The 12,937-nt window shown below is 42.1% G+C and overlaps 1 protein-coding gene across 1 annotated transcript in view; it reads left to right on the top strand.

Moving 5' to 3' along the window:
* egfem1 (EGF-like and EMI domain containing 1) overlaps window positions 1–12,937 on the top strand; it is a 58,497-nt gene that overhangs the window by 30,631 nt on the left and 14,929 nt on the right. The window contains exons 17-19 of the mRNA XM_086080848.1: window positions 8,965–9,099; window positions 9,457–9,591; window positions 10,640–10,771. Coding sequence (XP_085936974.1) covers window positions 8,965–9,099; window positions 9,457–9,591; window positions 10,640–10,771 — 402 coding nt within the window. The remainder of the gene's footprint in view (window positions 1–8,964; window positions 9,100–9,456; window positions 9,592–10,639; window positions 10,772–12,937) is intronic.

Genomic DNA, 12,937 nt, shown 5'->3' with positions numbered 1-12,937 from the left:
GACGGAACACCGGGGGCAGAAGGGGGAGATGGGGGCACCGGAGGGCGGCCGACACCCCCGAACCCCAGGCCCAGCGGGGGAAGGCCCCGGTCGTCACCCCAGCGTTCTTTGTGAAAATTAACCCCTGTTACTGAGTCCGCCAGCTCGCCGACTGGCGAACTCTACCCCTAAACCGTGAATGTGACCCCACCCAGTGTATATACAAGTGTGTGTGTGTGGTGCATTAAAATTAGGAGCAGGTGAACCGGAGCCGATGGAAATGATATTCCCACGCTCCGATCCACCCGCCACCCAAGCATGTTACTGAGTGTATGTGGTGCATTAAAAAAAAATAGATAGGGCGGGGGGGGGGGGGGGGCGGGGACACGGACAGGGGACCGCAGCACTGCTCTATACTGCGGCCCCCAACCGATGGCACCCCCACAAGTCCCCCCCCCCCACAAGTTGTGTGGTGTATTAAAATTGGAGGGGAGTTGTAGGGTGAAGACGGTGTTTCCACCCTACCCCACCCCCCAAAGTGTGTTATGTGCCCTATATGTCTATAAAAGTGTATTGTGCAAACCTAGTGTAGTGAGTTAAGAGGAGTGACAAGCGGGGCCCTCCCCAACCGGGCGGGGGCAGGAGGCGCACCGGCCCACCAAGCCCCCACCCACCCCACCAGGACCCCGGCGGGCATATGGGACCCCTCCGGCGGGGCGATAGGGCTCGCCCCCCGGATACTGGGTCCCGCCCGAGGTGCCAGGACGCCCACTGGAGCGGGGCGGGCACGACACCAAACCCCAGCCACCCCCGCCGGCCCCCGTAGCACCGAGACCCGGGCCATGGATGGAGCCCCCGGCCCAGGGGAGGGGAAGGAAGGCGTACCGGGGAGGGGGAAGGGAGGGGGGAAGGGGACGACAAGAAGGGCAGGGGGCAGCGGCAGGGACGCAAGGAGAGGGGGAGAGGAGGAGGAAGGGTGACGAGGGAGAGGGGACAGGGAGGCGGAGGACGGACGGGCGGGGAGAGGCGAGGAGGGAGAGGCAGCAAGGGGGAGGAAGGGGGAGGGTAGAGGGATCCACCGGGCACCCCGGCGGCCCACAGGCCCCGAACCGCGTCGCCGGGCCCAGAGCGACGGACCGCGCCGGAACGGCGCCGCCCCCGACACCAGGGAAAGCCCCGCAACGCAGCACCCCCCAAGAGACCCAGGGAACGGCCAAGACGCAGCCGCCACCCAGCAGCCAACAGAGGGGCAGACCCGCCCACGCCCAGCCAGGGGGGACAGCACCCACAGAATTAACCCACTGGCATGCCGTGAATCCGAATATCAACCCACTGGCATGCCGTGAATCCGAATATCAACCCCTGGTGCCCATCGGAGGTGAATCCGCTCGATCCCGCTGGCAGCAGCCGGGTTCCTGACTATAGAAACACAACCATTAGTTACAAATTGCCTAATACAGAAACATCAATGCAAGTTATAACCCTGCTGTGGCTCTCGCTAACAGGCAGAATTAAAATCCAAGTTTAGGTTAAAAAATTCTATATACGTAGACCATGTTTCTTTAAATTTTGACATTTGGTTTTTATTTGAGGCAGATATTTTTTCCATTAAAATATGATTTATGAGGAGGTTAGACCATTGGTCGATATTCAAAGTTTGTTTATTTTTCCAGTTAACAAGAATTGTTTTTTTTGCGATAGTAAGGGCTACAAGTATAGATTGAAATTGTTTATGTGGTAAGTCAATTGTTGTTAAGTCACCTAACAAACACAAGTTTGGAGAGAACGGTATCCTACAGTCCAAGACAGCGGAAAGTTTTTCTAAGACTTTAGTCCAGAAACACATAACCGGAGTACATAACCATAAAGCATGAAAATAAGTGTCTGTAGTGTTTTGTAAACACTGGAGACAAATGTCGGAGTCTGAGAGTCCCATTTTCTTCATCATATATTGAGTAATGTATGTTCTGTGAATAATTTTATATTGGATAAGTTGTAAATTTGTGTGTTTTGTCATTTTAAAAACGTTTTCACAAACTTGAATCCAAAAGACAGATTCCGGAGCTATAGACAAGTCTGTTTCCCATTTTGAGATGGGTAAAGACGTTTTATCAGTATATGAAAGTAACTTATATATTTTTGAGAGTTTTTTTGTTGTTGTCGGAGAAAGCTTGGTAATATCTTTAGCTAAAACAGGCGGTTGGAGCGTACCCTGGAGTGTTGGAATTTGTTTCTTTATCATACTTTTAACTTGCAAATAATGTAAAAAGTTTCCGTTTTTTATTTTATATTTTTGGAGCAAGGATGTATATGATATAAACATATTATCTGAGAAGAGATGGTGGAGATGTGTAATTCCTTTCTGCTCCCACACATTCAAATAAAACGATTGGTTGTTAATTTGAAAGTCGGGGTTATGCCATAGGGGAGAAAGCCCGCTGGGCTCCACTTGGGCTTTTGTCATTTCTAGTGCCTTCCACCAGGCAGTCAGGGTGGCGGAAATCATTGGATTTTTAAAGCAGTTATGTCGCTTAATCGATGTTGTAATAAAGTGTAAATCTAGGAGTCTGAGGTTATTACAATCCTTCTGTTCTAGTTCCAGCCAACAGTTAGTATCTCTATTGGGTTGTGCCCATAAAATAATATATTGTAGCTGGTTGGCTATATAATAGTGCATAAAATTTGGTGCCTCTAGACCTCCTTTGGATTTATTTTTCTGAAGAGTAGATAGACTAATCTTTGCTTCTTTTTTTTTTCCAGTAAAATTTTGTAACGGCTGAGTCCAACAACTGGAACCAGTTAGCCGTAGGTTTAAATGGAATCATTGAGAAAAAATAGTTTATTTTGGGTAAAACTTTCATTTTAATAGTGGCTATTCGTCCTATTAGAGAAATAGGAAGATTATTACAGCGCTCCAAGTCACTATAAATGCTATCCAGAAGTGGAGTGAAATTTAAATTAACTAAATCAGTTAATTTAGGTGAGATTTTTATGCCTAAGTATTTTAAATTACCTATAGGAAATGAGTAGTATGGGTCCTGGCTTGCAGGGTTCCATGAATTTTCTGTAATAGGTAGAAGTGTTGATTTTGTCCAGTTAATAGAATAGTCTGATAACTGTGAGAATTTAGTTATTAAGTTAAATACTTCCCCTAACGAAATAGCAGGCTTTTCTAAATAAAGTAAAATACCATCGGCATATAGATTAATTTTATGTTCTGTTACCCCAGAGTGAATTCCTTGAATCATTCTTTCCTGGCGTATGGCTAATGCAAGCGGTTCAATAAATATTGCAAATAATAAAGGCGACAGTGGGCATCCCTGTCTTGTGCCTCTCTGTAGAGTAAAACTCTTAGATATAATCCCATTAGTAGTAACAGTAGCTTTAGGAGAATCATATAATACTGACACCCAGTGAATAAATGACTTCCCAAAGCCAAATTTATTTAAAACAGCAAAGAGGAAGGACCAGTTAACTTTATCAAAAGCTTTTTCTGCATCCAATGATATAATAATTATAATAACTGCCTTTTTATCATGCCGCTGTGACATACTAATAAGGTTAACTCTTTGACTGCCAGACGTTTTCAGAAAAGGGATGCCGTCAGTGCCAGCCGATTTAAGCATTTTGACTGATTTTCAAGGTCCACAGAAAATGTTCTGTTTGGACTATGGAAACACACGTACTACCAAATGAAAGATTGGACTTTCATCTTTCATCAGAAAAAAAAGAGTTTGTTTCTACCTTATTCCGTTCTTTAGTAATCAACAATAGAAAATGGTTAGTTTGACCCAATTTCGCCTGTGTTGGACCAAAATACGGAGAAATCAAGCTTTTAGTGAAACGATATTATTTCATGCATTCTAGTGAATTTGACACTTCTTTTTGTCCATGAATGATGCCACAAACACCTAAATAGTGCTTTACTTCTATAAAACACTACCACCAAGAATGAAAAAGTGTTTTTTGATAGCAAAATACGTTTATTTACATTCAACAGTGTAACAATTTGACAACAATTTGGCAAACTATTTACAAATGTGTGCAACTGTGGTGCTATTTACAAATATGTGGATGTTTCAACGACAGTTTTTCTTTTTGTAACACTCTCCTGCGTGCAAAGAGACGTAACAGCATTTGCACAACAGATTGCCTCTTCGCGTGTGCCACTTTCTTGCAGGCCGTTTTTTTCCGGGGAATAGCAAGTATATACTGCAGTGTGTCATCAAGTCTAATATCAGGATCATGCTACGGTTTCGTTACGTCTCGCTTCCCCGTGTCCTTCAGTTGCTATACCGGGTGGTAGGAGATGTTCTGATCCATTTTATCCACTCCATTCATGGTGGCATCGTAGTCCAGAAACAGTGTCTTCTCCGTGATCAGACTGTACCCGCTCCTCCGATGAATATGCATTGGACTCGGGGTACTCTTCATTGTCCGATCGAATGTCCGCTTGTGCAGCTCCGCGTTTTCCGGCGTTAGCAGCGCTAGCCGGTGAGGCTTTATGACGAGAGAATAACGGCCGCGTATAGCTTCCAACTCCGGCGTCAACCTCGGGAGTGACCATCATCATCATCATCAATGTGCATTGGTCGATGCTTTTCGACTACTCTCCATCGTCCGATCGAATGTCCGCTTGTGCAGAAGTACCCGGCCGGCTATTGTGCGCGTTTTCCGGCCTTAGCAGCGCTAGCCGCGCTAGCCGCGCTAGCCGCGCTAGGCCGGTGAGGCTTACTACGTGATCGTAAACACGTCCAGGCTTCCAACTTTGGCGTCAAACTCGGAGTCGTCATCATCATCATCATCAATCTGCATTGGTCGATGCCAACTCTCCATCGCCCGATCGAATGTCCGCTTGTGCAGAAGTACCCGGCCGGCTATTGTGCGCGTTTTCCGGCCTTAGCAGCGCTAGCCGCGCTAAGCCGGTGAGGCTTACTACGTGATAGTAACAGGCCAAAGCTTCCAACTTTGGCGTAGAGCTCGGAGTCATCATCATCGTTGACATCAATGCGCTTTTTAGTATTGATTGATGCTTTCCGTCTTTGAAAAAAATGCTCAAGCTGAGCTGCTTGTAACCGGTTGCTTGGTCAAGCCATTGTGGCTTGGATCAGCCATTGTCTCCTCAACACTCTAGCTCCGCCTCACGTCTTCTACTGACGCCCACGGTGGGCGGCCCATCCAACCTTGTGCAAAGAGAGTCATCGCTGCCCTCTACGGGCCAAAACGAGTCTTTGACTAATCATATCTGCCTGATACTTTCAGCACAGCTGCCCAAGGCTTTCCTGCACCCGTTTTTGAAAAAAAAAAAAAAAAACATAGGGGACGTCTTTTAACGTCCTCGGCGCCCTTCCCTAGGTTTATGCTAAACGTTTTATAACGTTTATGGCAGTCAAAGAGTTAAAGAGCCTTCTAATATTATTAGTAGAGTGACGCTCTTTAATAAAGCCTGTTTGGTCGCTATGAATGATTGTCGGGATTACTGTTTCTAATCTAGATGTAAAAGCCTTAGTGATAATTTTAATATCAGTGTTAATTAGTGAAATCGGACGGTAACTTGATGGAAGGGTGGGGTCTTTTTCTGGCTTTAATAAAAGTTTAATTGCTGCTGTATTCATGTGTGGGCGTATGTGACCATTAGTTTTAATTTCTGTTACTACTCTTAACAATAGTGGAGCAAGCATTGACCAGAAGTGCTTTAAAAATATAGCCGGATAACCATCCGGGCCGGGTGCTTTGCCATTTGGCATACTATCTAGAGCACTGTACAACTCGTTTATAGTAAGTGGTGCATCTAACATATCTTTATATTCAGTAGTTACCTGAGGTATATTTAAGCTACTGAGGAATGCCTCAATATGCTCTGGGTTAGGTTTATTAGTTTCTGAGTATAGGTTGTGATAATAATTATAAAAAATTTGATTAATTTCTTCTGGTGATTGTGTACATTCACCAGTTGTCCCTTTAATAGCCGTTATAAGCGATTTTTCCCGATTACGTTGAAGTTGGTTTGCAAGAAATTTACCTGATTTGTTATTATATTCAAAGTTGTTGTATCTCAATTGTTGTATTATAAACTCTGTCTTTTTAGTTAACATATCGTCTAACTGTATTTTTGTATTTTGTAAGTCAGTCCATATTTGGTTATTTGGGTTTATTGCGTACTCATCCGTCAGTTGTTTAATTTTATCTTCCAAGTCTTTTTCAAATTTTTGATCCTGTTTCTTTTTATAAGATGAATATGATATAATTTTACCTCTAATTACTGCTTTCCCAGCTTCCCAGAGAAGAGCTGGAGATAGGTCTGGAGAGTCATTTATTTCCAAAAAGTCTGCCCATTCTTTTCTTATAATTTTGTCAAATTCTGCGTCGTTTAGTAGTGAGATGTTAAAACGCCATGTAGGTGGTGGTTTAAAGGTATAATCAACTTGTAGGGAAAGGGAGACTGGTGCATGGTCGCTAATAATAATAGGATGTATTTTTGTAACGGTTTTATCAGCAATAGAATTATTTGTAAGAAAAAAATCAATTCTTGAAAAGGACCGGTGCACAGCGGAAAAGAAGGTAAATTCCTTCTTATATGGGTTTTTAAGTCTCCAGCTGTCGACGAGGCCAAAGTCATCCATATATTCCCCTATTACTTTTGTAGATTGTGATCGCCTTATACATGTTGTTTTATTAGAACGATCTATTAATGGATTTAAGGTTGTGTTAAAGTCTCCTCCAATAATAATAGTAGAGTTCGCTGCTAATTCAAACAGCTTAGAGAAAAATTCATGGAAAAAAGCCGGATCATCATTATTAGGGGCATATAAATTACCGAATGTATATATTTTATTAAATATAGTCACCTGAATAATAATGTATCGGCCCTCTGGGTCTGTTATTGTATTATTTAGAGTAAAGAGTAAATTCTTATGTATGAGTATACAGACTCCCCTTTGTCTACTGTTATAAGGGGCAGAGTACGCTTGGCTAAAATTTTTATCAATAAGTAATTTTTCTTCAGATTTTTGTAGGTGGGTTTCTTGTAGGAGGCAAATATCTGCTTTTAATTTTAAGAGATGGTCTAAAGTTTTTATTCTTTTTGCCTGTGAGCGAGCGCCACAAACATTCCAGGAAACCAGAACTAATTTATGCATACAAGTAATAAAAACTCAGTCCTATGTATATATCTGTATAGGCCATTTGCCACCACTGGCATGTTATAGGATAGAATCAAAGTGGTTAGGTGATTTATATAGTTTGTATAAAATATGAGGTAACGTGTAAGGTAACGTGTAAGGTAACGTGTAAGGTAACGTGTAAGGTAACGTGTAAGGTAACGTGTAAGTAAATAAAACAGTGCAAAAACGAGTAGGGAGGTGAAAGTGAAGGAAATTAACAGGGGATTAAACATAACAATACACCAGTAACCTAAGCGAGAGATTTTTTTTTAATTTAAATATACTTTAGATATAGTTGTGTATTAATATTATATTTATAATATAGCCTAAACATAATAAGTATTCATATTTTTGGTTTTATAACCACATATACAGTATATGTATACACCTAGTAATCAAACTAAGTTTAGTTCCACCAATGCTAATTAGAACAGCCAGGGAGTGGAATTGGGGTTCCGGAATAGTTGGCCATCGATATATAACTTATCAACGGCTATCGTAGTCCGTTTACCCTCCTGCCTATTTTGTTTCATTATAGGAAACAGTACCTTTCGCCGCTCATTGATCTCTCTCGGGAATTGATCATTCATTCCAAATGAGGTCCCTTTAAGCTCCCGTCCTTTACTTTTAACAAATAATTTCTGTTTAAAATGATCAAACTTGGCAATAATAGGACGGGGTTTGTTGCCTCTACGGGCTCCAAGCCGATGTACCCGGTCAAAAGAGATGTTATTTACCGTCTCCTGAGGAATTTTTAATGAATTCGTCATAATTTTTTTTATCTCAACCTCTGGGTTATCAGAGGTATTCTCAGATATACCTGAGAATATTAAATTCTCCCGCATACTACGAAATTGGACATCTAAAACTGTTTCTTTTAGCGTTTTATTCTCTTTTTTCATAGTTTCCAGCTCGGCTGAAACAGCCGTGAGTGTAGAATGTAGCTCGGCATTTTCCTGTTTAAGGACACTTACCTGCTGACTGACGAATTCCAGGCTTACCTTTAATTCTTTGACGTCCTCGAGGATGAGGCCGAGGACGTCAAGTTTTTTATTTATGGACTCCAGCACACTGACCGAAACGTCCGTAGTGGTTAGGTCGTCCGTGTCCGTCGCTGAGTCGTTTTTCCTCTTCTTCGAAGAAGGTTTCTTCGACGGTTTCTCGACGGAAGGATCCTCCATCGCAGCTGACCTTCTAGTTACTGAACAATCATCTCTACACCCTGAGCCACAGCCGCCGCACGCTTGATTGTATTTTTAAAATGCTTAGGAAAGTCGCCCAACCTTAAGCATGGCTACTGTCCAACCTTTATGAAAGGAAATAATGAAATGAATTGAAATTGAATTGAAAAATGAGATACATTAGCCGTAATCTTTTACGGCAACAGTATTTACATTGTCCACACAAGTGCTCAATTTGTACCTTGAGTTGTCCAGTGGCTTGTTACTGGGGCAGTACCCTTAACTGTACACCTATAGTACCCTTTACTGCATTCCATACAACAGTGGGCTCTTTTGAAAGGCATTTACAAAGACCTAGCACTTCAGAATGAAAGCAGAAAAGCAACTAAGTACAGCGGCATGAAAATTCTAAAATGTAATACTTTGGAAGGCTAAGCTGCTAGTTTTGAGTGTGGGTGGGGTCATATTCCCCTTAGACCACAAATAACTCATAAAGAAGGAAACACAAACATATGTGCAGGTTGTCTACATATGCAATTTTTTCGCTGGATGCAAATTGCTCAAGACTAGAAATAAAGCCTACTACCAGTATGCTAATAATCAATTACAGTTTAATGTCCTATTTTTCTTCCTGTCCTCAGCTTGTCCCAGGTGGACGCACGGCGCTGGCTGTTCCAAGGAATGTGACTGCGTTCGAGAACATTCCACTGGCTGTGACCCCAAGATGGGGAGCTGTATCTGTAAGCCTGCATACCACGGCTCACAATGTGAGAAAGGTATAATCCCTTCACAGGAAAACGGTTCTCAATGTATTCATTTGCTTAGCCCACAGCAGCAATATCTGCTATGATGGAAGCATGCTTCATTATGTCCACATGGTTTACCTTCACAGGTCAACTGCCTGAATTTCAACACATTAATATATCACCTTGTTATTGTGAAGTGTCCCCCCCAAAAAAAAATCTCATTATTTGCAATAGTAAGGCTTCAGTAGGATGAGCAGCTGAGAGGGAAAAAGTTCCTTGTTACTGAGACAGTATGCTGCTCTGAAATCTCATTTTAAGACGTTACCGTGACTGCCAACTGTTCTCCTGTGTATATTTACCAGTACATGTTTGTGTGTCCCACTGTAGAATGTGAGCCAGGCTTCTTTGGCGCAGGTTGTGAGCAGCCATGTGATTGCCCAGGTAGAGGTTTGTGTGACCCCAAGAGTGGGGAGTGCAGCCAGCAATGCCCTGCAGGCCTTCATGGGGAGAGATGTCAGCTATGTAAGACAACAAACTTTATTGAATGCCTAAGTGCAACTAAAATGTGTGTCACCATTGCAAAACAGAAATATGATATTTTAGCTTTAACTTTGACATTTATGGCTCAAAGGTTTGACTTACATCCATGCCATACAGCGCCCTCATGTGGTTGTAATGTAATGCTTGTATAAATACACCATATCTTGCGCTCCATTAAGTATGTCAAAATAACTGTAAAAATAAATGGGTTTGAATAGGGAATAGTCTCTCTAAGTGTCCAAAACTGTGGATTTATATTCTTGTAAAGTGACACTTGCTATTATTAGCGCTTGAATTGGATGTCATTAGAATATATAGTAGTTAAAACCAAATGAAGCGTCCCATCATAAAGGCAAGAAATACAGGCAAAAACTTCCTCAGTCTGTAAAAAAAGAAAGGAAAAAATTGTCCATGTTTAGGTATTTGATATTAAGCTAGCTACTAGCTAGACTACACTCACTAACATTGTTGCTAGCTGTTAACAACAATGTGAGCAAGTGGTTAGCACATCTGCACCACTGTTCTGAGGTTCGACGTTTGAATCTCAGCCGGCATTCCTATGTGGAGTTTCGATGTTCTCCCTGTGCTTGCGTGGACTTCTCTGGGGCACCTCAGTGCTTCAACATGCTTCTTCAGCTAATTGGCTTCGGCTAACTTTAAATTGTCCTTCTAGCAGTATATGAATATGAACAGTTAGTTGTTCATCTACTGTATATTTGCCTTGTGGTTGTCCCCAAATTAGCTGGTATAGGCTCCAGTCGACCCATGACCCTCATGAAGACAATCATTAAAGAAAATGGATGAATGGTAGCTAGCTGTACAAAAATAGGAGGAACAGTTACAAACTGCAATAGAGCCTGTTGGCCATGACAATGTGAAAAAAAGGGGTTCGGGATAGGTATGCTCACACTAGTCGTGCTTTACGGTTTTATTGTTTTAAGAGTTGCTATTCAGTGTTGTGTGTTCCAAACCCGTCCAGCAGGAAGGTATGGGCAGAGCTGACATATGTCATGTATTCTTTCTTTTGCAGCATGTGAATCTGGTTGGTGGGGTCATGGATGCATCAATAAATGCCAGTGCCAAAACAGATCTGTGGGCTGTGACCCTCTCATCGGTCACTGTTTATGTGAGCCCGGCTATACTGGACACAAATGTGAAGAAAGTAAGTTATGCTTGCTGATTGATAGCTACAGCACAGTATGAGGTTTAGCTAGCGTCTGCTGCCACCATGCGTTTGTGCTTAGTCATAACAGCTTTTCTGTCAAATTCATTCACAAGTTTTCTGTTCTTTGATACCATATACATGTGGTCGTCCCAAAATTTGAATATCCTCGAAAAAGTTGGATCATTTTCATAATTTCATTCAAAAAGTCAAACTTTCATAGATTATAGATTCAGGACCCACAATTTAAGTGATTTCAAGTATTTATTTGTTTATCTTTACATTATTTGGGCTTCCAGCTCACAAAATAAATGAAAACATAAAAAAAAGTGAATACTTTGAAGAAATCACCATGCATACTTCCCAGTGTTTTGCATGGAAAACAAAGATGGATGGATGGTAATCTTCAGTAGTTGCTTGGGAGTCCCTTTGCCTTAATCACCACCTCGATGAGCCGTGGCTTTTTGGCTGCGGGGCCCGGAAGCCCAGGATTTCTTGATGCTTGCTGTCAGCTCATTGTTTTTGGGTCTGGTGGCCCTCATTTCCCTCTTGATAATACTATATTGTGGCCCTCGTTTCCTTGTAATACAGTAAAAAATAATAATAATAATTGGAGGAAATAATGTCAACAGTAATATTTTTTATTCCAGCAGAGGTCACTGCAGATTTAGTTTTCTGGTTTCAGACTCAACTGGATACAAAAAAAAAAGGCGCGTCGGTGTGTGTGCGTGTGTGTGCGTGTGTGTGTGTGTGTGTGGGGGGGGGGGGGGGTAATGATTATTACATCTTGGATTGTACATTATTATTTATAGTGTGTCTTTTTTCATGTATGTCGTTATCCATTTCACAGGGAAATCAGGCAGGTTGATGCCTTTATTAAACTGTCTAATAATTGGGTAGAGTTGTTCAAATGACGGTCTTCTAACTAAGATTTAAGGCCCAAAGCGTCATTCCACTTCAGCAGTAGATATTGCTCTTAAAATAATGGCCACACACCATTAGAGCAGAGCCTCTTGTCTCTAGTTGTTCTAATGATTCACATTACTCTGATTGGACCTCACTGTGGAAATGGGCCTAGCAGTCTGTCTAGGTTCTGTTTTCTGGAGGCCCTTTCCCCTCAAGCGGAGGTGTTCAGTTTCTCAGTCTGCTGGACAGGAATCAGAAAAAGGCCTGTACTGTGAGACGGACCAGATCTCATTGGGTATTTTCTTTTCTAGAATCCAAAGATAGATTCAAGATATGGCCTTCCCTTTCAGTGAGATCTTTTTTGTCCACATACCGTAATGAGATTCTTGACAAAGAGTACGTGACTCAAGAGAGCTCATTACTATGGCAGAAACATTGTCTCACAGAGCGTTTATGAGGTCCTGGTCAGACTTTTTTCCCCCCCCCAGTGGAAACAGGCTGTTATGCTGACTCTGGTGCTAACTGTTGCTTGCTTTTGCAACTTTGATGTCCAATTCAGAATAGTTTGCGGTAAATAGAAATGCTGTTCCACTGTCACGCTGACTCGTTATTGTTCTCTTTCTTCAATGTATCACTCTTAAATGGCACCAGGAAGTTGTCTTCTGTTCTCTCTTTATCCGTTCTATTTCTGTGGTCTCCTCAGTGACTGTGTGGTCCTGCGTGGACCTGCTTTATGGGCTGACAGCCCTCTTTCTTACACAAGCGGGGATCTGGAAATAATCCTCTTGTCTTAAAGAGCTCATTTAGCTCCGAGATGGGAGTCTTTCAGTGATGACACAGTGTGTGCGGTAGTCGCCGTGGACCAGCTCCTCTGTGCCTACCTATAAACTTTGAGAGAGGAAGTGGGACGGTTCTAAACTAACAAGTACCAGCAGACTCTGCACAGGCTTCTGTGGTTAATATGAAAACTAGTCACCCCTTTCTTGCTATAAATAAACCAGACCACATTCATAAAGGTAAGTTACATACTGTACATCAATGGACCCTATAGATTTGAGTCAATCCAGCTGGTAGTCGCCTGCATTTGAAAATATTTTTTTGTATTTTAGCATAAGGGAATCGTAAGCATCAGAATTCTATTGGATATTTTTATTTGGGAACTTGTATAACTAAGTTAAGGGCTATTTTAGATATGAACTGGCTTATTATTAATGCACATAAGCCACCCTACAGCAAAACTAGTTCTGTGCAAAAACGATA

Source organism: Leptonotus elevatus, chromosome 7, assembly GCF_054856555.1.
Source record: "Leptonotus elevatus isolate MCC_2025b chromosome 7, RoL_Lele_1.0, whole genome shotgun sequence".
Taxonomy (NCBI): domain Eukaryota; kingdom Metazoa; phylum Chordata; class Actinopteri; order Syngnathiformes; family Syngnathidae; genus Leptonotus; species Leptonotus elevatus.
This window is presented reverse-complemented; position numbering and strand designations above follow the sequence as displayed.